Genomic DNA, 23849 nt, shown 5'->3' with positions numbered 1-23849 from the left:
GCATAAGAGGCCTCAGTTGATGAAGTTGACGCAGAAGAAATGAAGAATTAGACTTCCAAAGACATAATCCGCAAAAGCCCTGGGTTCAAGTCAGATAAGTTGTGCATGCGAGACGGTGGCAGACAAAGTGGTACCTTTCGTGTGATATGGAGCCGAAATCGGCCTTGTTCTGGGGGTTGGTCTGGATTCTCAAGCTGGCGGTAAGAACAAATTGGCCGACGGTAGCAGAGAAACCGGAGAGGAAAGCGTTGAAGGGCTATATGAGTTGTCAGCGTGTGATCACGAATGCGATTGTGATAGTGGTATTCGAAGCATACGTAGTTTCCGCCAATGACACAGTAAAGGAATTGAAGAGCGCCGACGAAGATGAGGAAGGTCATGAAGACATCAATCAGCTTGACACGTTGAGGGGTGTCCTGAACATAGCGGTCCCAGACGGCCAAAGCGATCTCTTGAGCATCTGATGAGTTGCGGACAGTGGTTCTAGCGGAGGTGGCCTTTGCTGATGCGGCAATGGGCTTGGTTGGCGCCGACGAAGCAGATGTTTGGCCGTGGGAAGGCTTGGCCATCGAAGGGGGCACCTGAGAAGGAGCAGGAGCAGCGGCGTTCTTCTTGGGAGCCATGGTTGATGGTCTTGGGTCGGAGAATGTATCGACTGAATCAAACGTGGACGCAGAGGTGGACCGATTGACTTGGAGAATACGCCGGTCAGAGGATGGATCAATGTCGAGACGGAACAGATAGACGTCGAGTTGGGTGCGTGTGCTCCTCGCTCACAGTTACTGAGATGCAGTAGCAACAATCGAGGCCAGCTTGCCCAAGTTGAAGCTCGCCGACATGCACGCACGGACGATGCCGCGTCACATTCATTGAAGCTCGACTCGACGCGCTGTCTCCGCTTGCCGCTTGCTTGTTGACCGAGGCCTTCTCCCTTGATTCAGTGCACAGCATCTTTCTCAAACATCGTACCCTTCCAACAAGAACATCAATATTGACAATCACTTATAACAAAATGGTAACTGGATACTCTCATCATTGTAGACTGGAAGATTGAAGCTGATTGAAAACAGAGTCTCGTGTAAGCCGATGCCTGGAGCCCTGACTATATCTGGATGAGCTTCTTACCGATCATGTAACAGCACCATCGCATACATTCTCGCCTCGCTCACCGCCGGCGGCGGCACAATGGGCTATGTCAAGTCAGGCTCGGTCCCTTCAATCGCTGCTGGAGTCTCTGTTGGCGCCCTGTACGCACTTGGTGGTTACCGCATGTCCAATGCCCAACCCTATGGTGTCGAGCTCGCGCTTCTGGCCAGTCTTGTCCTTGCCGGAAGCAGCATCCCTAGAGCCATGAGGTCTGGAAAGCCGCTCCCCATCGGCCTGAGTCTTCTTGCTGTCTATGGTCTCTACAGCTTCGGCTCTGCTTGGTCTGCCAGAGCACGTTAATGCCACTCATGCTTTGAACCCGAGCACTTTGCTACCCCCATCACGTCAAGATGCTGCTATAATGTTTTGAATAACGAGTCTCCTTCTCAAACCTCATCATTGCCTGCCCTACGTGTCCTTGATCGTACGCCAGAATGTCCGTTGAACCGAGGTAATGGATCAAGGTCGTGAATTAGCTTCGTGGAGCTAGCTTACTATGGTGAGTACAATGTTCAACCTTTCGGTAGGTCAATGTGCCCCGCTTCAGTGTTCTGTCCATCGACCGAGGCTGTCTCATAGCATGTTGTTCTCCATGAGATTCAGCGACGTCTACAGAAATGTACTGTTTGATTGACTATGTTTACAGGCTCTTTCAGTCTAGTAAGTCGTGTATCAACCACATGAACCAGCGCGTTAGGAACGACTGGCACTTGAATCCAGCCACCATGACTCTTTCCTGAAATCCGGCAATCGAACATCGCTACTACCTTAGTCGAATGCTCATCCTCGATGTTCACGGACGTTCGCTGCTATATGTTGGGCGTTTAGTTCAAATGATAAGACCCACGCTCTCTTCTACGGTGTCCCATCTCGGAATGTCTTATCTGACAGCATGTATCGTGATAAGTTTCGATCGAGCGTTGAATCTGAGTCTATCAGATCGTCCCTGATCAGCTGTGCTATATGGGCTTTGAGGTATCGCCATTAAGTGAAAATGGAGTTCAGCACAACCTCTCAAGACTCCCAGCGTGGACAGACACGGGGCAAGCAGTGGACGATGATCTCTCACGCTTCCTCCACGAAAACATGTCCACACTCTGCATAAAGCAATGGCGACTCGATAATAATTGGAAAAACAGAGCTCAGCGGTAAAGTAGCCATCCTCCCGAGCTGGTATCGATTTTCTCAGGTGATCCATTGTCACCCATCAAGCATCGAGCTCTCATTTCTCGAAAAGCATAGCGAGGGAGCCTCTCGCAAGAGCTGGCCTAGCTAGATCAAGCTAGCGGTCGCGTGACTCTCACATCTATGCACGTGCACAATCTGTTATGCTAGAATTGCATACATGCGACACTGTATGCGCCTGACACGATACAATTGATTCTTAGGGCTTTTCATGGATGATAGCGGCAAGGGCAGGCCTGGGACAGGGATCGAGTGCAGACAAAATTTTGATTTTGTGTTGTTTTCAGCTCAGAACATCTAGCTAGCTAATATTACTGCGATATCGTGGCTATAGCATAGCAATGAGGGGAGCTTCAATGCGAAGCTCTCTGCCGGTTGTTTCCAGCTCGTACGAAACACCAAGCACTGCTAAAAAAAAAGAAGAGCAGTACGGAAATACCTACTCCGTGTGGTTATCGCCATGCAAGCCCCGGCTTGCTTTTTCCCCTTCCAGCCAGGTGATTGATATGAGAAGCAAATAAGATGTCGTCCCAGAAGAGGAAGAAGTGTGGTGCTGGCAAAGAGGACGTTGTCAAGAAGGGCACAAGAATGGTCGCCTTGGTGCGAGCGACGACCGGGAACATCTGCATGGCCGACTGCCATACGACGGGAACTTCGTCTTGCTGAGTTTGTGCAACGTGTGCCGTATAGAAGGAGAGGAGGAAAAGGGATGGGCAAAGAGGATCAAGAGAACTTCCATCTATTGCCACAGACTGTACACTCGCAGAAGGTGGTCATAGGTTCATCGGCAGATCTGGTCTGAGCCTGACTGTAACTGACCTTCTTTTGACCACACTTGCCGCAGGTCAGACTGGCACTGATACTGCGTTCTGCTTGGGCGACCATAGCCTTGTCCATGTTTTCCTTTTGCAATTTTTCATCCTCGGCGCGCTGTTTGTCACTCTTCAGCTCCTCGTGGGTCATGCGTACAAAGCGATCAGGCTTGATAACACCAGAAAGCACCTGGCTACGGAGCTTTGGGTTGGACTTGTTCTTGAGATTCTGGTAGAGGGAGCGAATGCGCTGGCGGTACTCGGGACTACCCTCTGGTTGGTAGGCGTTGTAAGCAGCAAGCTCGACAGAACGAGCAACGGTCAAGATGTCTTGCGACGCTGTAGACGGGGGTCAGTCAGGGAGCAGATGACATAGGCACTTGGTGGGCAGTGGCATACCGTCGGGCGACATGAAGGCCAGACCGTCGTACATCAGCTTGATGCAGGCATCGCGAGTCTGGTTTCCAGTGACGCCGCAGTTGACCTTGTCAGACAGGCTGTTGCGCTTCTCCGGGTCGCCGTGAGGTTCCGCCTTTTGCTTTGCGGCAGCAGGGGCAGGCGACGACTTTGCGGGCGCCGGAGAGTTTGTGCCGCTGGAGACAGCTGTAGTGGGAGACTTCTTGACGTCGGCCTTCCATTTGTTGACCAGAGCGCTGGCAGCCCGCCCGACCTGGCTGTCGCTGTTATGGCGCAACTTGTTGACGTGCACACCGATCTTCGTCTGGCGCAACAACTTTTCCGTGGCCGTCCATCCCTTGAGTCCGTCCAGAAGAGAGAGCAGAGTTGCCGGAGGGTCGCCGCCTGCTGCTGCCTTTGCCAGCTGTTTTCCGCGCTCTTCAATGTCCTTTGCTTCCATGCTCGCCATAATGACGTTGCGCAATCAGTCGCCTCGTCGCCTTGGTCGTCCAGATGCTGTCACGATACTTCTTTAGCCTGGGCGCCTGGTTTTTGCTTTGGCGCAAGTGTTCGAGATGGGAGGTGAAGAATGAATCAACTTCGAGGCTCCAAGGTTGTCGGACCAATGTCAAAGCCAACCACCAAAATCAAGGCGGGGTCACTTTCTACCAAAGCTGTTCCTCGTCACACTGACAATCCCGACTACTCTCATTCCTGCCACTTGGACCACTGGTCTCAGCTTGCCGCATGCTCAATTCATGTCCGACTGCCGTCACGATGCTAGGCTAGCATTCTGCCAACCCGGATGACAAATGACGTGCCCCACCTGCTTCCATCATCTTGATCTTTGATCGACCGACTTCACTCACGTCTTCGTTCCAACCGATTCCTTGACCTCTTCACTCCTCTCATCAAGCTTGCGATCATGTTGGCAATCATTGGAGCTTCTGGTAAGCTTGGCGGTGCTACGCTGGACGCCCTTCTTGAATACAATCTTTTGCCCAAGGACCAGATAGTATGCTGCACCTCGTCAGAACCTGGGAGTGACACTTGGTCCTCTCTGGAGAAGAAGGGTGTTCAAGTTCGTCATGCCTCTTTCGATGATAAATCTTCCCTTGAGATTGCACTTTCTGGTTGCGACAAGTTCTTCCTCGTCTCCACCCCAAACATCGACATGGACTACAACGATGCTCCTTTGGGTTCGGGTCGCGAGAAGCATCACTTCACTGCCATTGATGCTGCGCAGTCTGCCAACGTGCAACACATCTACTATAGCTCCCTGGCCTTCCAGAACCCTTCGAAATCTCGCGTCATGCAGGCCCACATTCGCACCGAGGCATACCTCGCAAAGCTACCTATCAACTATACCATCATGCGTGAGGGTCTCTACAATGAGAGCTGGCCGCTGTATGCAAGTTATCACGACCTCAAGGATGACCAGCGCTCCGAAGTGCCCATTGCTGGCGATTCTCCTATCAGCTGGACCGCCATCTCTGATCTTGGCCTTGCCAGTGCTCTGGTGATTGTTGCACCATCATCTGAATATGCACACAAGACTTTCTATCTGTCGCGCACTGAAGGGCCTAGAACCATAAATCAAATCCTCGACAAGGTCTCGGCCGTCAGGTCCAAGAAAGTCTCTACAAAGACTGTCACACGTCAAGAGCTCGAGAGCTATTATGTCAAAGACAAGAAACTGTCAGAGCCTGCCGCCAAGTGGTGGGCAGCTACTTATGATGCTCTGAGAGACGAGGAGTGTCTGATCAATGATCTAACTCTCGAGAAACTACTGGCCACCAAGGGAAAGAAGCCTAAGCCTGTGGAAGAAACGATAGAAGAAATGCTTCGTGCTTAATTAAGTTCAAGTCGGACAAGCACCAGTCTAATAAGCCAGATCCTTGTCCCCATCCGTCTCGACGACCCAATCATAGACCAAACGGAGCTTGTATTCCTCCTTGCCCCTCTTGACGATAATACGTCGCGTGTGTCGTTTCTGCCCATCCACTACCTCGAAGCCCCATACCTGGTCTGCAGTCCAATTGGGCTTCTTGCCTACGCTGTTCACAATACTCTGGAAAACCTCACGATCTCCTTCGGCCAGAAACTTCTCATCCCAACCCTGCTTGAGGTAGTCGTGCTCGATTTCATCCAACTTGACGAACCGCGAGCGCCCAGTGACCATTCCGAAGACCTTGTCATCCTTCTCGTGCCACGCGTAGTCCACTACGCGCTCTTCAGTGTTGCGAATATTTCCAGTTGTGACTTGCTCATTGTCTATGTGCTCCAGCCCATTTTCATCAACGAACTGCCATGCTTTAGTTGTAATCCATGTCGAGATCTGCTCTTTTACTGTACCTGCTTGACATGAAGTGTAATGTTCGAATATTTGACAGCCTGGCGAACAACCCAGCCTATACCTTGCTATACGAGTCGTGGTAAGATTACTGAGCACACTACATGAGCTCAAGGAATTGGTACCATTTTCAAGGCCGCATCGGAAGAGTCTGACAAGGTCTTATTCTGGTTGTTCTCAGTATGCGTTCCATGCCAAACCGCGTCGGTAAACACTTACGAGATTAAATGTACCAGATAGGTTGCGCAAATTCACAGTGTCAGGAACAGCCATTTTCGGAAAAAGTAATGCAGGGATATTATGTATTAGGTATTCTTCGGTTCCGATGAATGGTATCGAGGTATCTATCTTTTGTCTTGAGGAGTACCTTCGCTTTTACTGCGTGACACTTGCGCTTGCTGCGCTGCCGCGGTACAATCAATGCGGGGTGGTTCGGGCTACGTGACTTGGCGTGATAAGTTAACGCTTGTGCTCGGCGGTAACCATCAGTCGTGAAGCAACTTCTTTTGCAGTTGACATTGTCCAGCTAAGATAAAATCGTCTGACATGTGCCTGGCGGAAATGGTCATTCTGCTGAAAGCAACGGTCAGTTTTTGTATACCGAGAAGAGTTTGGTTGACGGAAAGAGAAAAGAGTTGATAGATCAGAGAGAAGATTAAGGTCCCCATAGACTTCGTGGTGGTCAGAACACTGGTTCTCTTTTCGGATTGAACACAGCGTCGACCTTGGCTTGTCCCACGCAGCCATCGGTCTAAGGATGATGTCTCATCACGACAAAGGGATGCTGCAAGAAATGGATGAGATACTCACATGCTCTCTTCATCTGTTGGGTTGATTCGGCTTGAGACCAGCTCCAGACCACCTTACCCACGCGCCTTGGCCTCTGCTTCCAGTGTTGGCCAAAGGAACTTGGACTTCCGAGGTTCTTCTAAAGGTGTCTGTACAGAACTGGGCTCATCTATGTTATCGCGTTGAGCTTGCTTTCCATGGTCCTGAGTGCTAGGATTCGTCTTGGAATACCTTGGAGCGGCCGCATTCGTAGACTCTTCATCGCCGTACATTAGGTCGATTGAACTTGCCTTCTGTTCGTCCAACTCGCGGGCAATTCTGCGATGAGTCAAGTGCTCTGGATTCGTCTCAGAGCTCTCAATGAACCTTTGCCATTTTCTCTTTCCCAAGCCCTGAGACTCGGAGGTGCTCGCGGATCGCTGCCTGTCACCATCGCCGACAGTGTTTACATCGAGACAACCTACAGTTTTGGTTGATCCACTCGGTGTATCGTGATTGGATTCGCTTTCCGTATTCTCTCGCCTTCTTCTTCGTTCTCGTAGCAGAGTCTGTATCTCACTGTGCCTGAACATGGCGATCTGATCGTCCGTGAGCGTGCGTTTGACGCCATCATGGTAATACCCAAGATCATCATCGTCCGTAGTGTTCTCCTCGAAACTTGCGCCAGCATCATGGCTCCTGTTGGAGGATCCAGAGCTTGAGCCGGAAAAGTGCTTTTGGTGAAAATGATGCAAATCATCCTGCATGGGTTAATTCTTGGCCCAGCTACAACTAAAGAGATTCCCACTTACTTCTGTTACCAATGGAAGTCTGAGATTTTGTGTCGACATGTCTCTGCGCCATTTAGGTTTCACTCGGGATTGGAGGGTCGAAGAGAAGGAAGGTTGGTCAGTCACGCGCGTGTCGGCTCGTCAAAGTAGTTGCCAAGCGCAGAGTGTCTGGGGTTATGTAGAGTGCGAGCAGGCGCGACCACCTTGATTTCCTAGCATCATCTTCACAACCTTGCCATACATCATGAAAGCCCGCGCAACCTTCGCCACCTCACTCATCGCAGCTTGCTTCATTACCGCGACTTCTGCAAAGGCGACCTCGCTGCACATCGCGGATACACAGGCAAGCCTCAATCTTCCAATTCCACACGACGTCATGTCAGGCAGCGATGTGACCATTTCCGACGTACTCGGCAGGGAACGCAGTATAAACATCTTTGCTGGCTTTACTCGTGATATCGAATCTGTTTTCAAGCGTCTTGAAGCCGGATCCCATAACACCACTTTGCTTGCGCCGCTCAACTCGGCAATCACGAGACTCCCCAGGAAACCATGGGAGGACCCACAAGAATATGCTGCCTTGGGCCAGAACGCATACGACGGCCGAGATGGCGAGGATAGGGCGCACAGAAACCTCAGGCGTTTTGTGGAAGCCCATGTCGTCCCAGAGTCACCTTGGGCTGAGGGTCAGAAAGTTCAAACCCTCGGTGGAGACACGGTCTGGTGGGAAGAGAAAGACGGAAAGAAAGTGGTGAGCATCACCCGACGCTGATTTAAGAACTGACTGACGACGGCATTAGATCCAACCTGGAGGCATCGAAGTCTCGAGCGTTCCCAACAAGGTCGTCAATGGGGAAGTTTGGATTTTGGAAGGTGCTCGAAACTATGCGTAGTGGAGGGGACATGGCATGACACAGCTCACACCTCAGATCGAGAACGCCGACCCGTGATATAGACTCAGGGTATTTGATACACGAATCTGAACTACAAGCCTCTTAACCTGTATGTAACTTCTTTACGCGCTGAGCGCCTTCGTAGAGTGCTCTGTCAACAGCAGCCGCTACGGTGAGAGTGCCACCGATGACAGCACAAACGCCGACAAGGAATCCAGAGAAACTTTTAGTCCTCGACTCGCGATTGATGACCTTCATGGGTGAGATGTCCTGTAAAGCAAGTTAGCTGATGGGTCTCAAGTGGGATAGCTGACTGCTTACATATGAGAAGAAGACGCCGGGAATTCCACCTCTGGCATGTAGTCTCTCTTTGTGACCTTCCTGTCGATCGTCACCACCTGCCAGGCTTCTCTTGTGGCTCGTGACACTGTACTGATGAGTCTCGATGCTGCCAGCTTCACCGTGACCATAGCTTCCCAGCTCAATGAGTTCGTGGGGGAAGTTCAGAATGGAGTTCTTCTTCTCCCATCCCAAAGGTAGATAAGCAGTCGAGACTACCTTGACAAAGTACATGAAGTTGTAAGCCTTCTCATCCGTCTTGTGCTCGGTGTTGTCAAGTGGGTTAAGGTGGTGATTAGTCCAAGCCATACCCTTCTTGCCGATGCTAGCGACGATGTCGTCAGGAAGCTGAGGGCCGAAGCGAAGATGATGGATGTTGTGTGTAAAGGTGTGCTCGATGTTGTTGCCGCCGGCCCAGTAGTTCTCGAGGTCGTGGACGTGCATGTTGCCATTGCTGAAGGATTTGCCAGGTGCAAAATGAAAGTTGCCGACAACCTTGTTCACGCGAATTCCTCCTTCGATACGACAACCCTCTCTACGCTGTTCGTCGAGATGCTCCGAGTAATGTTCGCGTGTACACTGCTCAACATTTTCTCCTCTTCCAAAAGACCAGGAAACGCTGGCATAGGCTTCACGAACTTCAGCGCAAGTGTTGCAACAGCCGGCCTTCTGTGCGTTTGGAGGGGCTGGTGCGCCGTAGCATTCTCCGCAGTACTCGGGATCCAGATGGGTGGCAGGGTCATCGCTATGACTGGGCAAGGTTAGCAGAAGGCAGGTCAGGGAGGGTTCGGGAACATGGTTACAGTTCAAGAGCCTTGCTCTCAATGGCATGGCCACCATCAGATTCGGCGGCAAGTCTGACCTTGTTCACGCCATGCATGACACCAGTCTGAATCTCACCCGACACATCCATCACATCAAGGGTGAGGAGTTCGCACGGCACTCTGGGAAACGATATGTTCATGTGAATCTCCATCTTTTCTCCTCTTCCCTTGTCAACTACAAGCTCGGGATGTACGACTACTCTGCGGTAGTCTGCATATTCTCCCCAGACGAGCCATAGGATCAGCAACAGAGATGAGAGGGTGACAATTCCGCCAGAGGTAGTGCGCACTCGTGCATCCTCGACAGTCTTGGTAAAGGCGTCCAGACGCGTGAACCGTGACTTGACTGGCATGGTGACCGAAGTGGAGGGTTGGCCGTGATCGAGTTTATAAGGCCAAGGGCGAGTAGAAAGGAATGTCGAGGTCGGATCGAATCAACGCGGCATTCAGGCACGTCTCAAGCCCCGAGGCTTCGTTGAGGGTCTTGGAAATAGTGAAGTGGTCGAATTCGTCGAGTTCTCCAAGAAGCCACCTTTCGCTGCTCATGCACATGGACGGTGGACCCTGGGGTTGGAGCGCACGTCCCACAATCCGGCTTGCTCTTTCAGATAGCCGGTAGAAAGTGCTGCCGTCCGCTCTACCTTCAGGCTTCGCGCTCGACCTAGCCAATGCATGCTGGTCGCAAGAACAGGGGGTATCATTATCATATATATCAAAGAATCAGGTCGAGTTCCGGACCGCTATGCAATTTTCCTTCCCACGTTACCCACACCGCGTCCGACAATGCTGACGACCACATCTCCCGCGTTGCTGCCATCTCTCAGGCCCCAGCCGCTCATGCCAAAGACTCGGAGATCTCGTGCCAGCTGCACAACCTCGTCAGTACCCAGAATGTCTTTGCCTAAGACCAGTCTTCCGACATCTTCGCTCCCCATGGCCATTAGCGTCAACATGGTCGGAGCTGCCACGATCGATGCGCATCCTGCTTGCGAGATACTCTCGAGTAGTTGGTATGCGCAAGCTTTGCCGATGTCCTCTGGTGCTTCACCACCTGCCGCTGAGCTAGCCACATCTGCCGAGTACAATGCACCAGTGTTTGACTCTGCAACCAAACTCAGGCCGAAACCAACTCCAATCTTTTTCTTCGCAGCAGCATTGTTCCGTTCCGGAGCTGGAATCAGAGGTGCTGAGGAGACGTCCGAGAAAATGTACGTGTCTGCGACGAATTGATTGAGCACGCCACGAGCCGTGTCAATCATTCTGGCATTGTTTGCGCCAGCTACTCCAGTTGCGTATGCGACACCGCGTATCCTCTTGACTCTGCCGGGGTTCATGATGTGTATCGTCTTTGGCAGTCTGACTTGGTGACCAAAGACAAGCTGCACCTCACCACCACCACCTCTTCCACTGGGTCCAGGATTTGATCGCTTCAATACTCGGAGCTCGATGTTGTTCTGAATACCAAAGTTCTTGTACAGAGGGAGGATGGCCGTCCGGACAGTATCCACGCTGACGTCGCCTTTGTCGGTCGCACTGGTGATGACACCGGGACCAGTGAAAATGACATTGACCTGTGCTTTGGAGAAGGCGGCAAGCATGCACAAAGGTATGAGGAACCAACTGACACCCCTGGCGCAGTCTCTAGGGAGCTCATGCTTGATCACGCCGCCACTTGCGCCGTAGCCCGCAGCACTTCCCACGATGAGACCTGGTTTGTATACTAGTGTCGTACCGGTCATGGAGAACTCGATGGCAGAACCATTTGTGACGGCATCTAGCAGTCGGAGAAAGGAGACCTCGTGCGGTGCAAGACCAGGATTTGTGTGAGACGATGCGCGAATTTGGGAAATGCGGACGGGGCGACCGGTCAAGGTCGCAAGGACGAGACGAGTGGTGAGATGGCCGGCGCCATCGAATTTGAGTGGTGCAGTGGGTTGCGTAGTCGCCATGTTGTTGTGTCGACGAGCGGCTCGAGTGTGATGATGTGCACCCCAAAGAATCCTGACCAGCTTCTCTGAGATTTTCTGTTCGGCGTTTTGCTGGACCAAAGTCCGTTGCCGCGGCGGAGAGCTTCGGGAGTGCCCCACAATGTCCTTTCGCACCACACCTAGACTCGAGACCCTGTTTCTGCGGCTCAAGACTTCGTGTGCTACTACTAACCTTCACGGCAAGGTAGGGCCTGAACATCGGCCTCGTGCATCGCAATGGTACAGGCACTGCGTTTCTGGTGCATGGTTGTACACCCAAATCACGTCAGCTAAGGTAAGAGATATTCACGCGATATTGCTTGGGCTGTGCGTTGGAGCAGGACAGACATGCACGGGCGAGCGTCTTCGAATCAAGGAACACCACGCAGAGGGAAATCATATGAGTGGAAATCAAAGAGGAGTGGCATTCTATAGAGATGACTGAGCTCTGGGGGCAGACGTCAGAAAACTGGGCTATATGCCGTGAGATGCTCCGCTGGCTTAGGCAATTCGCAACGACCCATATCGGGGGTCTTCATGTTCATATCGTTTTGATGATCCGTGTGTGTGGTCCAGTTCGTAATGGACACGCTTACTGGCCGTAACCGCCCTCGCCGCCGTTGTTCTGGTAGCCGCCCTGGCCGCCGCCGTAGCCGCCCTGGCTTCCGCCGCGCCAGTTGGAACCGCCGCCGCCGTAGCCGCCCTGCTGCTGCTGGTTGTCGTAGCCACCACGGCCACCGCCTGGAAAAGAGTCAGTCGAAGTCGGTTTGAATGTGCCGAGAGAGGAACGTACCGTAGCCGCCCTGGCCACCGCCGTAACCACGGTCACCGCCACCGTAACCACGGTCGCCGCCGCCGTAACCACCGCGACCACCACCACCGTATCCGCCACGGCTCTGGAAGCCACCGCCGCCGCTGCCACGCTCAGAGGCCTTGTCCACGCGAATGGTACGACCGTCGAACCTGCGAAGTTTAGTACGTCGTGGCCGATGCGAAGAGCTGTAACCGAAGCGAATGCGCAAGTTGTGTTTGCGCACAAGAGTGTATCCGTCGATATGTTTGTGACTCACTCGATCTCGTTCATGCCCTTGATTGCGGCATCAGCCTCATCCTCGTTAGAGAAGCGCACGAAGCCGAAGCCACGGCTGCGTCCGGTGTCACGGTCCTTGACAACAACCTGAATGGTCCCCGTCAGTATGCATGTTTGTAGCTGTAGTTTGGTGAGCGCGCATGTCTTACAGCTTCCTCAACGACGCCGAACTCCTCGAACTTTGTGCGCAGAGCAACGTCGTCAGTGTGCCAGGCAAGGCCGCTATTGATATGGATTAGTACAGAGCTGCCGGCGCATGTGCAAGTGATAATTACCCAATGAAAAGCTTCGACATGATGATTGATGATTTTGGGTAGAGGTCTGAAGGATGGTTTAGAACTCTGCAAGGCGATGTTGAGGATGACGAAGCGGGAGGAGCAGGCGACACGTCGGTTGATGAGAAACTCACCTGGAGGCTGGAACTGGGGGAATTTGAAGCGGGGGAGTGCTTGGACTGAAAGTGGAAGACAGCTTCGTCAGTTATCAAGCGTCAATATTGTTGTGTGAAGCTCAAACGACCTACAAGTGACGAACGCCCTGGTCTGTGTGTGTGTGTGTGTGTGATTGTATGCTTCCAAACTGATCTGAGAGAAAAGTGAGGAATGAAAAAGAGGTGACAGGGCAGACGTGAGCACGTGGAATGTCTCCTCTGCAGCCCAAGAGTCAAGCTAAATACTGCTGGTAAAGGTTGATTCGTGATCCGCGACAAGATAGCGCGCGCGGGCGTGATTCTTGGAACTTGTGATGGTGGGGTCACGGGTGGCAACACGCACTACGACTGAAGACAGCTAATGACATGATGATACCACTCACATAGCACTATGAAGCACAGCGGCAACCGGTTGGGAGCACAGTCCTGCAGACCTAATGTCTCTTCCATTCAACACCAAAGGTGGTGATCAGTAATGCTCCGATGGTCCTGGGGCCAATTGCTCCTCCAGCCACAAGCCCGCATGCATGAACAGCCGGTCTGTCAATATGCGGCTGTCCTTAAAGAGCGATCTGGGCCACCCGCTGATGTACTAAGTGTTTGCCTAAGCGACAATCAATCACGCCGAATTGTTCTTTCTGGCTGCTGTGTGTACATTGGTGAACCTAATCAAGGTCGATTTCAACATGATATTTGCCATTGCTTGGTACATGCTTCTCTAGCACCCCTATTAACCATGTCTCTTCATGTTCAACAGTTTGACCGCATATTGAGCTGCATGATGGTACGAACATTAGTCCAGAGGCACCTCTCAACCGAACGTAGTCTCGGTCGTCCAGGACAGAACGACGTGCAATTATCGAGGTGTGCAGCGAATTGGCTTCTGCCTGTACAATGCTCAACAACTGCAACATAAAGCTGGTACATGGATGCGATGCTCCAGAACTTCGAACGGCTCTAGGATGCAGTTGCCTCCGAGCCATGACAAGCTCTTTCCTGCGACGCTGCATTTGATGCTCAACTTCGGTTCCTGCAGGCATGCGACTCTGTGATCAGCATTCTACCACTCCGATGGAGCCTTCTACGGAACATGGATATCGATCAATGGATCGAGAGTCTGAACCAAGCACATCCGCCTAGTGAATCTCCTGTGCTCATCGCGCGACCCAATGCGACGCAAAAGCATCGACGTGGTTCAAGAAGAAGTTCTTTACTCGAACCATTCCTTGTGAGAAAACATCGTGTCAATGAGCGACGGCCTGTGGCTTCCATCGGCCTCTCGGATTCTGGAACAAGTAACGCTGCATCCACGTCCGCATCTTCTTCTTCTTCTTCTTCTTCCGCGACGCCATCCTCTTTGTCATCCGACCGGAAGTATCAAAGAAGACCACGACACCGTACCAAAGCAGATAAATACACCTCAAAGTCACGGTCGAAGCCACAGTCTCAGAAGAAGGAGAAGAGGAGAAAGCAGGAAAGGAAGTCGAAACACACAAAACGTCACAAACACAGAAGCGCGGCAGTCACAGGTGTAGTACAGAACTTTCACGCAAAGAATGTTCTCAACCATCGGCTCACGGTATACTTTCCACATACACTGTTCCTTTACACACTCTGATTCAATTCCTTGTAGCTCGGTGCTTCCCCCAAAGTTGGTCTGTACACCAAAGGCCGCTCCTCAGGACCTACTAGAGGCAAGGGCCGTAAGGTGCAACAACTCCTATTCGGCGTCTTATACTGATCTGATACAGTGCCACATCTTGTCTTCTCGGAAATGAAGTTTCTCTTGAAGCCTGAACTTACAACAAAGGATGAACCCGATCCGGTCTCGAAGAGTTACAAGAAGAAGAACGAGAAGCAGCACAAGAAGAGACCTCGTGAATTATTTGAGGAGGAGATATCTAGATACTTTGGTACGGAACCCCACAACGACAAGACTGACGACGAACCGACTCTCTCGCGAGTGGACGCCTCAAAAATTCCGACGGCATCTCCTCGTGCTCTACATCTGCCAGAGAAGCCATTTCTTGGATTCGGAAGCAGGAACACACATCCACCCACTACAAGCTATTACAGTTGGTCAGAGTCAGATATAGCAAGCTCGCCGCGAGTAAGGCATTTCGGCCCAGATCACGAGCCATTGACCGTGGGCCAACTGCAAGGCGAAAGAGTTGAGAAGCTGAAAGGCAATCCGTCGATGGGGGAAGCGGCCATCGAACCTCTACTTGCAGAGGAGGTGACAATCGAGCTGCATGACAGCGGCCATGAATCAGTCCCTCAATTAGTTGAGAAAACTGGCCAAGCTACTAGGCCGACAGCTGATTTACATTTCCACCACACTGCCAGCGTCGAAGCTACGCCTACCTTTGTACCGAACAAGCACAGTAAAACCGCCGCCACAGTTACAAGCCATGAGCGCAAGGCGATACCAAGAACTAAACTTCCAGAAGATGAACAACCTCGTCATTTCACATCTCAACAAGCAGAAATCGCTGACGATCTGGCTATCAAACATCACACAGATCCGTGGGAAGAACTGCTTAAAGCTTGTGAGGTCGCAGCTCGACCTTCGATACCAAATTGTCATGATGAGGTGTCACCTAGATCCGCCCTGCCTGCTTTTCATGATTACACAGATCTAGACCTATGGAGGGAAGACGATCACCACTCCTTTCAGCATGGCGATACAGACGAAACCCCTCGTATCGACGAGCACATTTACCGGGACCGTTCAGATGCCGTTGAGTATGGAAGAGATGGCCTTTCATTTGGGCTCGGGGAAGACAATACTTCAGAGTCTCTGGATACGAACAACGATTACGATTCGGCACTGGAGGATGAAGAAAGTTGGGACGAAGATGGTATGAAGATACAAGACGCGACTCTGAACTATCGGCCTCAAGACTTTGGTGCTGTGGACGAGCTTGCTGCGTTCTGGCAACCGCATAACTTGTATTATTGATAAGACAATGTATTCGAGGAAAACGTTGCATACCAATGGATAGAGGACGAAGTTCAATGAGTAGTGCTGGGTGGGGAAAGGCCAGTGCTCGGGGGCGAAACAAACTCAGACCGAGGTCGGGAAGTGCAGCTGGGCCAACAGACCAAGCAGTCAGCATCCCAACAACCGTAATCGATAATCTTCGTCGATTACAAGCAAGTTAGCCGCATGTTTGCGAACTGTAGGCATTCCGTATACAGACGTCAATTGACTCTGAAAGCAACGCAAGCCAGGCCAATTGTTGGGCACCTGGCAGTTTCCACGCTGGCTCACCGCATCAGCCGCAGCGCTGACCCCACCACGACGGCCAAAGCCGCCGACGCTGCTGTTTTCAAATCTCGCACTGCCCAAGTCGCTCGTCACTTGTCCGCAACGACACGTTCATCACACAACATGTCTTCCCCAAAGTACTCCGTCCGCTCCGTCGGCGCTCCTCACACCCTTGAGCACCGCATCTTCATCGAGAAGGATGGCCAGCCCGTCTCTCCCTTCCACGACATCCCCCTCTATGCCAACGAGCAGCAGACCATCCTGAACATGGTCGTTGAGATCCCCCGCTGGACCAACGCCAAGCAGGAGGTACGGCCCAATCCCTCTCGCTCTCAGTCCCTTGGGTCAGCTCATTGACAGCCTTGCAGATCTCCAAGGAGGAGCCTCTCAACCCCATCAAGCAGGACACCAAGAAGGGCAAGCTGCGCTTCGTCCGCAACTGCTTCCCCCACAAGGGTTACCTCTGGAACTACGGTGCCTTCCCCCAGGTATGTCACAGAATGCATGCCATTGAACTTTTGGAGCTCGACTGACGCTCTCTCTGGACCTGGGAGGACCCCAACGTCACCCACCCCGAGACCAAGGCCCAGGGTGACAACGACCCGCTCGACGTCTGCGAGATTGGTGAGCTCGTCGCCAAGCCCGGTGAGGTCAAGCAGGTCAAGGTCCTCGGTGTCATGGCTCTGCTCGACGAGGGCGAGACTGACTGGAAGATCATCGTCATTGACGTCAACGACCCTCTCGCCCCCAAGCTCAACGACATCGAGGACGTCGAGAGACACCTGCCTGGCCTTCTCCGCGCGACCAACGAGTGGTTCCGCATCTACAAAATCCCCGATGGCAAGCCCGAGAACCAGTTCGCCTTCAGCGGCGAGTGCAAGAACAAGAAGTACGCCATGGACGTTGTCAGAGAGTGCGCCGAGGCCTGGGAGAAGCTCATCACTGGCAAGACCAACAAGGGTGACATCAACCTGTAAGTTTGCGATTCTCGGAAGAAATACTCTCAAGTGCTAACATCACGCTCAGTGCCAACACCACCGTCTCGCACTCCAACGACCGCACCGATGCCAGCAAGCTCAACCTCCCCGAGGCTGACAACAAGGCTCCTGCTCCGATTGACCCCAGCATTGACAAGTGGTTCTTCATCTCCGGTGCTGCCGTTTAAATGCATCGAGGCTATAAAATTGTCTAGACATACAATCTACAAGCAACGAAAAAGGAATTGCACATGTTGTCTCTTGAAACTTTGACGAAATTTGTGAAATTGCCCTACAATGACATGCCGAATGCAATTAATGATACACACATGCTTTGTGTCGACATGTATGTTCAATGGCACGAAATGTGCGGCCAAGCAGCAAGCGTGACCCAAGTGTAGTTGACCATAACGCCTCGCTCCTCCCAATGCAAAGTAAAACAGACCAAGATGAAGAAAATCAACCAGCCAGCTCCTCCTTTCTGCCGAGCATACGCGAGTGTCTGTCGACCTCTGTCATGATTTCCTTGATCTTCAAGGTTTCGAGATCAAGATTCATCTCCTTGCCATCCTCTGTGACATTGTGTAAGCGGGGAGCGTGCCAGTAAGGGCATACGGAGAGCAGTACTGAACTTGAGAGCCAAGACACCAGGCTTGTTGGCATCGGCCCTGGGTAGCTGCTTGACATCGATCTTCATGGTGGTGCGGGCATTCGGCGGGAGCAGGGCCAGGAAGTTGCGAGCCGTCTTGCCAGACTTTGGGTTGAAGGGAGAAAAGGCGGTTGAGACGGAAGTCAAGAAGCGGGTGATCATGCTGGCGGTAGGGTCGAAGCGACAAGGCGAGAGGCTGGTATAGGTGCGTGCTTGGTCGCAACAAAAAAGTCAAGGCGGGAATGGTATGAGAGGCAGGCCGGATGGCGGCAACAGCCGTGCAGGACTGCGGCGTGGGTGTGGGGAAGAGTGGCATGTCTAGCCAGGCGCATCGCTCGTCCATCACCCGAGCGAAGAGCCATGACGAACCAAAGCGTGCTAGACTCCTTGTCGCAGCTGTCGGACTCGATCAAGCTCACCTTCCAGCTCATCAGCCGCCTATCCAAGCTCTCCTTCCAACCAGGTTCCACCCCACTGCAAGGAGACGGTGACGTCCGCATCGAGCTCTCACACGACATTCGTGACGCTCTCAAACAACACGACGACACGCTCGATAGCCTCCGGCAGGAAATTGAAGACATTGTAGAATTCGGGACCACCTCTCAACGTCGTCGCGACAGTCTCAAGGACAGGGAACGCGCTCGTATTGCTGCTCAGCTTGCCCGCCTAGACGAGGACTTGAAGCAGTACGTCTCCATATCTTCTGCACACCGTCCTGGACATCCCGAACTCACTATTTGCGCAGCGCCAGAAGCCAGTTCCGTGCTGCCCAACTCTCGTCGAAACGCGCCTCGGAGGCAGCTAAGCAAAAAGAACGTGAGATCCTATTTGTCTCTCTCCAACAACCCGTCGAGCCCGACTCCACTTCGTCGACTCCTGATCCTTTCGCTGCTCGTCGTCCCCAGCCCAAGCAGTTGACTCAGGACGAACTTCTTATCAACGCTTCGACCGACGTGACCTCTGCCCTTCGTCGTACTCATAACCTGCTCACTTCGGAGCTCTCTCGTTCGCGCTTTGCACAGGAGACTCTTGACCAATCTACGGCCGCTCTCGCCGATCTAGGTGAGCGCTACACTGATCTTGATTCTCTTCTCAGTAACAGTAAGAATCTTCTTGGAACCCTCGTAAGAAGCCAAAAGAGTGATACTTGGTACCTCGAGACTGCTTTTTACATTCTCATCACAACCATCTGTTGGCTGGTGTTCAGAAGACTCATCTACGGTCCCGCTTGGTGGTTTCTCTGGCTGCCCTTCAAGTTCCTGCTGCTCAAGCCGTTGTATCTCCTGCTTGCTGTGTTTGGTATCACTGGTCGCTCTTCGGCTGCTACTGCAGTATCCGCGTCATCAAGTGTTCCTACACAGCCCACAATACGTGTCCAACCTAGCGCATCAGGCGATCGACCTACTTTCCGGAGAGGTATGGACCAACGCTCGGCAAACGTCATACCTGTCGGAGGCGGCGGTGCAAAGGCTGGCAGGAATGGTCAGCCTCAAACCCAAGACCCCAGTCCTGAGGGCAGCATGTCGCAAGACATCGGCCAGATGGCAGAAGCCAGTCGTGAGCAATTACCACAGCAGCAAGGAGAACATAAGGAGCCTCAGAGAAGGGGAGACGGCACCATTCTCAAAGAAAGAGGCGACATTCCTCGTAACCCAAAGAAAAAAGTCTGGGAAGAGGATGTCGAATCAGCTAAGCACGAAATGAGAAAGAGAGACGAACTCTAAAGGTCTGCATGTCAGGCCATCAAACCAAACGCATTTACTCTTCCGCAGCTTACCCAGCCTCTCTTGAATGTTCTTCTATGAACAAAAGTTGTGCATCGCAACGATTGTCAATAGCGGCTGCTCAAGCACGGGCGACGCCAGATGCATGTACATGATGTAGCTGTTGCCTCATGTGCCCGGGTGGCCTACGTATTGCCATCTCGAGAGCTGCGATGCTGATCACGACATATTGTTGACATGGAAAAGGTAAGTAGGTAGACCGGTAGGCGAGTAGTGGCTGTCGTATCTCGACATGTGTATGTACCTTCTCTGCGGCAGTATCGAACGTCTCGCAATATCTTTTCCTCTGCGTCTTTTATGCTTCCTTCGCCGACTGGTGTACAAAGTCGACAACCCCCCAGCTGTTTTCGTATCTTCACAGCAAGCGCTGACTGAAGGCCATCAGACTTTTACTTCGCTGCTGATATTACTCCATGATATGCCTTGTTCTTCTGTAGTGAAAGGCATCAGAACAATCAGGAAGTCGTTTTTGCTACCAATCGCAGCAATCAACACTGGGTCCCTGCTAGCATCTCTCGGCGCAGTGACATAGCCGTATATAATTCCTATCCAATGTCTGAAAATGCTCTGCGTCTTAGGCAGAAGTCACGGATATAACATCGGATTTAAGCTACGAGACAAGATTTGGCCATCCTCATGGAACTTGTGCCTTGTGGCGATCGCACATCAGCACACCTGGGCTCTAGAAGCTCTTCAAAGTCTGTAGTCAACTCAAGTCGCAAGGTCCTTTGGTCCGTAAGCGAACCAAAAGCACCATCACATCCTGCCTGTCGACGTTGATTAACAACTTTGGCTTTGCTTTTCCCGACCCAAAGCCTAATGTTTGAGCCCTCGAGAGCAAAACTGCGCACTGGTGGCTCTGTGGCTGGTGATGGAAGTCGACAAGACACATGAATGTCATCGGGCTGTATACGTGCGCCAAGGAAGAGCGACCATTCTCAAGGCGGCCTCTGACAGGACGATTATTTGGTATGTGAGATGCTATTACACAATAGATTGAAGCCTAGAGGTGCGGGAAGCGTGTCGGATGCTAACGGCGTGAAGCGTATGGTCGATTCTGATTGGACGATACCTTTGCTTATCTCTGCCTGTCCCTGTCTGTCCTCCGTTATCTTGCCCTCCGCAACTTGGCCTCGAGAACAACTGCGCGCTATGCCTGGAGTAGATTCCATATGGTAACTCTTACATAACCCTGGGGCCCAAGAGGGTGTTTGGACGAACAGTAGGAGAGTGTACAGTGGTGAGGTTGTCTCAACCTTTCATCCGGTCATTGGCATATCAAATGAGTGTCGCCGCTTCAAACCGTCTTATTTTGCTCGCAATGCTCTACGGCTCTTACAAGCATCTACATCATTCCTTGGACTTCGCTACTTCATCTCCAGCCCTTTGAATCAGCCAACCAAATAAGCCTATCTCGCGATAAGCGGACTGGTATAATAGCCATTATCGAACTTGTTCCCCGCGGCCACCCACGCATTATCTATCAGTGCCCGCTGTCAATTGATTGTCCGAGGTCGGGACCCTGACTTGATTCAACAAGTACGATAGTGATCCAACATGGCCGCTGCTGTAGCCATACAACCTCTGGCCCCTCGCTCTGGCCCAATGGCTTTCAACCAACAACAACCAAGGAGCAGTAAGATCGCCTTTGTGCATGACCACGTGCTATCCCACTAAACATTGTATTATTGTAGTCACCAGCTCTCGCGGAAGAAGAGAAAGGCCTTGTATGTTATGATATACACTAGTTCTCGCCAAGCTTAAAAGTTGACCCTCCAACAGGTGACGGTTGCCGTAGACGTAAAAGCAAGTGTGTGTTACAAGACTCATTACCTTGTGTCCTGTGTGAATTCCACAAGCAAGACTGCACCTTTGTCGAGGCTGCTCAACCACGCAAGCGAAAGGTAGACGACTCGACTGGATCAAAGGACTCACCAAACGCTAAGCGGTAAGTGTCGCATGCTGACCTCAATTCCTTGTACCTGACTAACTCGGGATAGTCCAAAGGACTCTAAAAGTCCAGGTCAAACACCTCCGCCGCACCAGCATCCTATTGCCCCTGTCATTCACCTTGAGAAGCCACAGCATGCCCCACAACCTGTACGAGGCGTAGTTCTAGGAGATACTCTGAGTCTACAACGAGAACAACACTGTAGACTCATTGGACGCACCTCGGCCTTGGATATTTCCCTTCTTGGATTCTCAGACTTCGGCAGCCGCCACGAAACGAATACTGGATTCGGCAAGATCAGGAGGGTAGCAACAAGTGACTTCTTCAGCATGCATACCGATGCTTCTTTCTCAACGTACGAAGACGAATTACAAACACTAGTTGCAGTCGAACAAACGGTGGCACCTTACGGACCTTCGCTCATCGACTTGTACTTCCGCAATGTACATCCTAGCTTCCCCATCCTCCAGAAACATACTTTTATGGACAGACATAGGAACGGAGACCGCCAATTCCACTCGGGCTTGTTGGCGGGAATGTACTTACTAGCACTTCGCTGGTGGCACAGGGATCCCGTGCTCTCTCAGCATCCCAAACCGTCTGTTTACCGTCTGGAAGAACTTGCAGCACGGTCACTCAACATAGCTATGCAACACCCTAAACTGTCCGCTCTCCAAGCTGGTTTGCTGTTATTGCAGAGACGACAAGCGACCGATTGGGGGTTAACTGTACAATTAGTTGCACTAGCACAAGATCTTGGTCTACATATCGACTGCACGAATTGGGACATCCCGATCTGGGAGCGTCGACTACGCAAGAGACTGGCGTGGGCACTTTATATGCAGGACAAGTGGACTGCATTGGTTCATGGACGGCCGTCCCACATTCAGGCCGCTGATTGGGCCGTTTCAACTCTCTCGCTCGACGACTTCAACGAAGAATTCGAGAATGCCGACCAACAGATGATTGCAGACGACGAGAACGAAGAGGAAGAGAAGAGCCGCGTGATATTCATCCAGATGATTGAGTTGACGAGTATCATGGCCGAGGTAATTGATGTGTTCTACACACAAAGGGCCAACGCGGAATTCGAAAGAGGCGGAAGAAATGCCACACGATTGATTCTGGAGCGAGCAAAGCCAGTGCAACTCAAATTGAAGGAGTGGTTTTCTAAATTACCGGCGGTCGCAAGAATGGATGCATACACACCGGGAAAGCTGTCTTCAAATGGTAAGCAACGAGGCACTCAACAGCGATATGGCGGCGCTCGCTAACAATTAAACCAGGCTACCTGCATCTTGCATATTTTGCGACCGAGATCTCAATTCATCGACGCATCGTGCAGTCATTGCAGCCATCGGCGACGGATCCATACGTCTTGTACATCTGTCGGTCGGCGGCCAAGACAAGATTGATTTCGGCCATGGACTTTGTCAACCGTCTCAAGCCAGAGCATCTCGACTCATTCTGGTACTTTGCATCGGCAACCAACTTCGCCTTGATCAACACGTTTGGCAACCTCCTCCGAGCGACCGCTCCCGGAGAGGAGGAAGCAGGATTCTATTCATGCCGCCTCAAAGAATACAGGTGGGCATTGGGCGCCAGCTGCCGGAGAGCAGAGTGGCTGGAAGGTGCTGTCAGGATGCTCGACGCGACTGACAATCTGGTCGATGGTCTGGCTGACAGTCAACGAAACAAGACTCAGCATACGGCCAACGAGGAGATGGAAGACGACGAAGAGGGTGAATACTGATGTGGACCCTTCTGGAGGATTATGTTTTTGATGAATTTGCTGCATTGTTACGATACCCATTTGATGACTGGCAAAGATTAGAAAGGAAGGCACAATAGAGGCGCGCAGACATAGAGTTACTAGGACGATCATAATGAGAACATGTATTTACAACATTTCACGATCAGAAAGGTGCAAATGGATGGACATTGATGGATGATCCCGATGCGGAGCAGATTGGCTTGGCATCACGTCGTCCCGCAACGCGTCCAACGCTGGTCTGAGGACGACCAAGAGTGTTTGACCTCGACCAGGTTGCGGGTGATGGACGACAATGGTCTTTCTTACTAGGAATGCGCCGTCATTGTTACGCGTTGTAGGAGGTGCCCCTCATGCCACATCCGAAGACCATGAGCAGCGTGATCAGCAGGCAGCATCCGACCTGAGTGACGACGACGACGACGACGATTTATCCAGCCTTGGAGCTCTTC

At 52.0% G+C, this 23849-nt stretch overlaps 15 protein-coding genes across 15 annotated transcripts; 7 read left to right on the top strand and 8 right to left on the bottom strand.

Annotated features, from left to right (window-relative positions):
• Positions 1-5: 5 nt before the first annotated feature.
• Positions 6-623, bottom strand: AUEXF2481DRAFT_76918 (uncharacterized protein; the record flags this gene model as incomplete). Its single annotated transcript, XM_013492153.1, has 3 exons — positions 6-79; positions 135-256; positions 318-623. 3 exons carry the CDS (start codon positions 621-623, stop codon positions 13-15), a joined length of 495 nt encoding a protein of 164 aa, XP_013347607.1. The 3' UTR covers positions 6-12.
• Positions 624-965: 342 nt separating this feature from the next.
• Positions 966-1611, top strand: AUEXF2481DRAFT_36359 (uncharacterized protein). The gene is made up of 3 exons (XM_013492019.1): positions 966-1015; positions 1071-1078; positions 1140-1611. Exons 1-3 carry the CDS (start codon positions 1013-1015, stop codon positions 1444-1446), a joined length of 318 nt encoding a protein of 105 aa, XP_013347473.1. The 5' UTR covers positions 966-1012; the 3' UTR covers positions 1447-1611.
• Positions 1612-2635: 1024 nt separating this feature from the next.
• Positions 2636-4505, bottom strand: AUEXF2481DRAFT_36357 (uncharacterized protein). The gene is made up of 2 exons (XM_013492018.1): positions 3543-4505; positions 2636-3482 (listed from the first exon to the last, which is right to left on the bottom strand). The coding sequence occupies exons 1-2, from the start codon at positions 4006-4008 to the stop codon at positions 3055-3057; spliced, it is 894 nt and encodes a 297-aa protein (XP_013347472.1). The 5' UTR covers positions 4009-4505; the 3' UTR covers positions 2636-3054.
• On the top strand, positions 4223-5848 carry AUEXF2481DRAFT_36356 (uncharacterized protein). The gene has a single exon (XM_013492017.1). It carries the CDS (start codon positions 4465-4467, stop codon positions 5392-5394), a length of 930 nt encoding a protein of 309 aa, XP_013347471.1. The 5' UTR covers positions 4223-4464; the 3' UTR covers positions 5395-5848.
• Positions 5422-6165, bottom strand: AUEXF2481DRAFT_1872 (uncharacterized protein; the record flags this gene model as incomplete). The annotated part of the gene is made up of 4 exons (XM_013491763.1): positions 5422-5844; positions 5895-5960; positions 6018-6059; positions 6112-6165. 4 exons carry the CDS (start codon positions 6163-6165, stop codon positions 5422-5424), a joined length of 585 nt encoding a protein of 194 aa, XP_013347217.1.
• A 590-nt stretch (positions 6166-6755) lies between these two features.
• Positions 6756-7511, bottom strand: AUEXF2481DRAFT_26286 (uncharacterized protein; the record flags this gene model as incomplete). The annotated part of the gene is made up of 2 exons (XM_013491903.1): positions 6756-7421; positions 7473-7511. 2 exons carry the CDS (start codon positions 7509-7511, stop codon positions 6756-6758), a joined length of 705 nt encoding a protein of 234 aa, XP_013347357.1.
• Positions 7512-7522: 11 nt separating this feature from the next.
• AUEXF2481DRAFT_76912 (uncharacterized protein) lies at positions 7523-8344 on the top strand (the record flags this gene model as incomplete). Its single annotated transcript, XM_013492152.1, has 2 exons — positions 7523-8202; positions 8252-8344. The coding sequence occupies exons 1-2, from the start codon at positions 7696-7698 to the stop codon at positions 8342-8344; spliced, it is 600 nt and encodes a 199-aa protein (XP_013347606.1). The 5' UTR covers positions 7523-7695.
• On the bottom strand, positions 7979-10053 carry AUEXF2481DRAFT_396109 (uncharacterized protein). Its single transcript, XM_013492280.1, has 3 exons — positions 9487-10053; positions 8666-9434; positions 7979-8614 (listed from the first exon to the last, which is right to left on the bottom strand). The coding sequence occupies exons 1-3, from the start codon at positions 9858-9860 to the stop codon at positions 8447-8449; spliced, it is 1311 nt and encodes a 436-aa protein (XP_013347734.1). The 5' UTR covers positions 9861-10053; the 3' UTR covers positions 7979-8446.
• Positions 10054-10247: 194 nt separating this feature from the next.
• AUEXF2481DRAFT_26283 (uncharacterized protein) lies at positions 10248-11456 on the bottom strand (the record flags this gene model as incomplete). Its single annotated transcript, XM_013491902.1, has 1 exon — positions 10248-11456. The coding sequence occupies one exon, from the start codon at positions 11454-11456 to the stop codon at positions 10248-10250; it is 1209 nt and encodes a 402-aa protein (XP_013347356.1).
• Positions 11457-12066: 610 nt separating this feature from the next.
• Positions 12067-12859, bottom strand: AUEXF2481DRAFT_1867 (uncharacterized protein; the record flags this gene model as incomplete). Its single annotated transcript, XM_013491762.1, has 5 exons — positions 12067-12215; positions 12268-12437; positions 12545-12651; positions 12714-12786; positions 12840-12859. 5 exons carry the CDS (start codon positions 12857-12859, stop codon positions 12067-12069), a joined length of 519 nt encoding a protein of 172 aa, XP_013347216.1.
• Positions 12860-14084: 1225 nt separating this feature from the next.
• AUEXF2481DRAFT_26281 (uncharacterized protein) lies at positions 14085-15956 on the top strand (the record flags this gene model as incomplete). Its single annotated transcript, XM_013491901.1, has 3 exons — positions 14085-14573; positions 14628-14697; positions 14746-15956. 3 exons carry the CDS (start codon positions 14085-14087, stop codon positions 15954-15956), a joined length of 1770 nt encoding a protein of 589 aa, XP_013347355.1.
• A 432-nt stretch (positions 15957-16388) lies between these two features.
• On the top strand, positions 16389-17430 carry AUEXF2481DRAFT_26280 (uncharacterized protein; the record flags this gene model as incomplete). Its single annotated transcript, XM_013491900.1, has 4 exons — positions 16389-16574; positions 16634-16753; positions 16820-17238; positions 17292-17430. The coding sequence occupies 4 exons, from the start codon at positions 16389-16391 to the stop codon at positions 17428-17430; spliced, it is 864 nt and encodes a 287-aa protein (XP_013347354.1).
• AUEXF2481DRAFT_36352 (uncharacterized protein) lies at positions 17292-18439 on the bottom strand. The gene is made up of 2 exons (XM_013492016.1): positions 17870-18439; positions 17292-17814 (listed from the first exon to the last, which is right to left on the bottom strand). Exons 1-2 carry the CDS (start codon positions 18051-18053, stop codon positions 17702-17704), a joined length of 297 nt encoding a protein of 98 aa, XP_013347470.1. The 5' UTR covers positions 18054-18439; the 3' UTR covers positions 17292-17701.
• Positions 18252-19615, top strand: AUEXF2481DRAFT_26278 (uncharacterized protein; the record flags this gene model as incomplete). Its single annotated transcript, XM_013491899.1, has 2 exons — positions 18252-18577; positions 18637-19615. The coding sequence occupies 2 exons, from the start codon at positions 18252-18254 to the stop codon at positions 19613-19615; spliced, it is 1305 nt and encodes a 434-aa protein (XP_013347353.1).
• A 1470-nt stretch (positions 19616-21085) lies between these two features.
• Positions 21086-23561, top strand: AUEXF2481DRAFT_397679 (uncharacterized protein). The gene is made up of 4 exons (XM_013492279.1): positions 21086-21402; positions 21458-21623; positions 21676-22856; positions 22913-23561. Exons 1-4 carry the CDS (start codon positions 21330-21332, stop codon positions 23377-23379), a joined length of 1887 nt encoding a protein of 628 aa, XP_013347733.1. The 5' UTR covers positions 21086-21329; the 3' UTR covers positions 23380-23561.
• The last annotated feature ends 288 nt before the right edge of the window (positions 23562-23849 follow it).

Source organism: Aureobasidium subglaciale (genome assembly GCF_000721755.1).
Source record: "Aureobasidium subglaciale EXF-2481 unplaced genomic scaffold scaffold_2, whole genome shotgun sequence".
Lineage (NCBI taxonomy): Eukaryota > Fungi > Ascomycota > Dothideomycetes > Dothideales > Saccotheciaceae > Aureobasidium > Aureobasidium subglaciale.
This window is presented reverse-complemented; position numbering and strand designations above follow the sequence as displayed.

Bases quoted from the DNA above. Each gene is read 5' to 3' on its own strand.
- AUEXF2481DRAFT_36357 (XM_013492018.1), bottom strand. From the start codon at position 4,008: ATGGCGAGCATGGAAGCAAAGGACATTGAAGAGCGCGGAAAACAGCTG. The intron at 3,483-3,542 runs GTATGCCACTGC...CCCCGTCTACAG, and splicing joins GGCCTTCATGTCGCCCGACG to CGTCGCAAGACATCTTGACC.
- AUEXF2481DRAFT_36356 (XM_013492017.1), top strand. From the start codon at position 4,465: ATGTTGGCAATCATTGGAGCTTCTGGTAAGCTTGGCGGTGCTACGCTG.
- AUEXF2481DRAFT_396109 (XM_013492280.1), bottom strand. From the start codon at position 9,860: ATGCCAGTCAAGTCACGGTTCACGCGTCTGGACGCCTTTACCAAGACT. The intron at 9,435-9,486 runs GTAACCATGTTC...AACCTTGCCCAG, and splicing joins GAGAGCAAGGCTCTTGAACT to TCATAGCGATGACCCTGCCA. The intron at 8,615-8,665 runs GTAAGCAGTCAG...CTTGCTTTACAG, and splicing joins CCGGCGTCTTCTTCTCATAT to GACATCTCACCCATGAAGGT.
- AUEXF2481DRAFT_36352 (XM_013492016.1), bottom strand. From the start codon at position 18,053: ATGATCACCCGCTTCTTGACTTCCGTCTCAACCGCCTTTTCTCCCTTC. The intron at 17,815-17,869 runs GTACTGCTCTCC...ACAATGTCACAG, and splicing joins TGTCTTGGCTCTCAAGTTCA to AGGATGGCAAGGAGATGAAT.
- AUEXF2481DRAFT_397679 (XM_013492279.1), top strand. From the start codon at position 21,330: ATGACCACGTGCTATCCCACTAAACATTGTATTATTGTAGTCACCAGC. The intron at 21,624-21,675 runs GTAAGTGTCGCA...AACTCGGGATAG, and splicing joins GACTCACCAAACGCTAAGCG to TCCAAAGGACTCTAAAAGTC. The intron at 22,857-22,912 runs GTAAGCAACGAG...CAATTAAACCAG, and splicing joins GGGAAAGCTGTCTTCAAATG to GCTACCTGCATCTTGCATAT.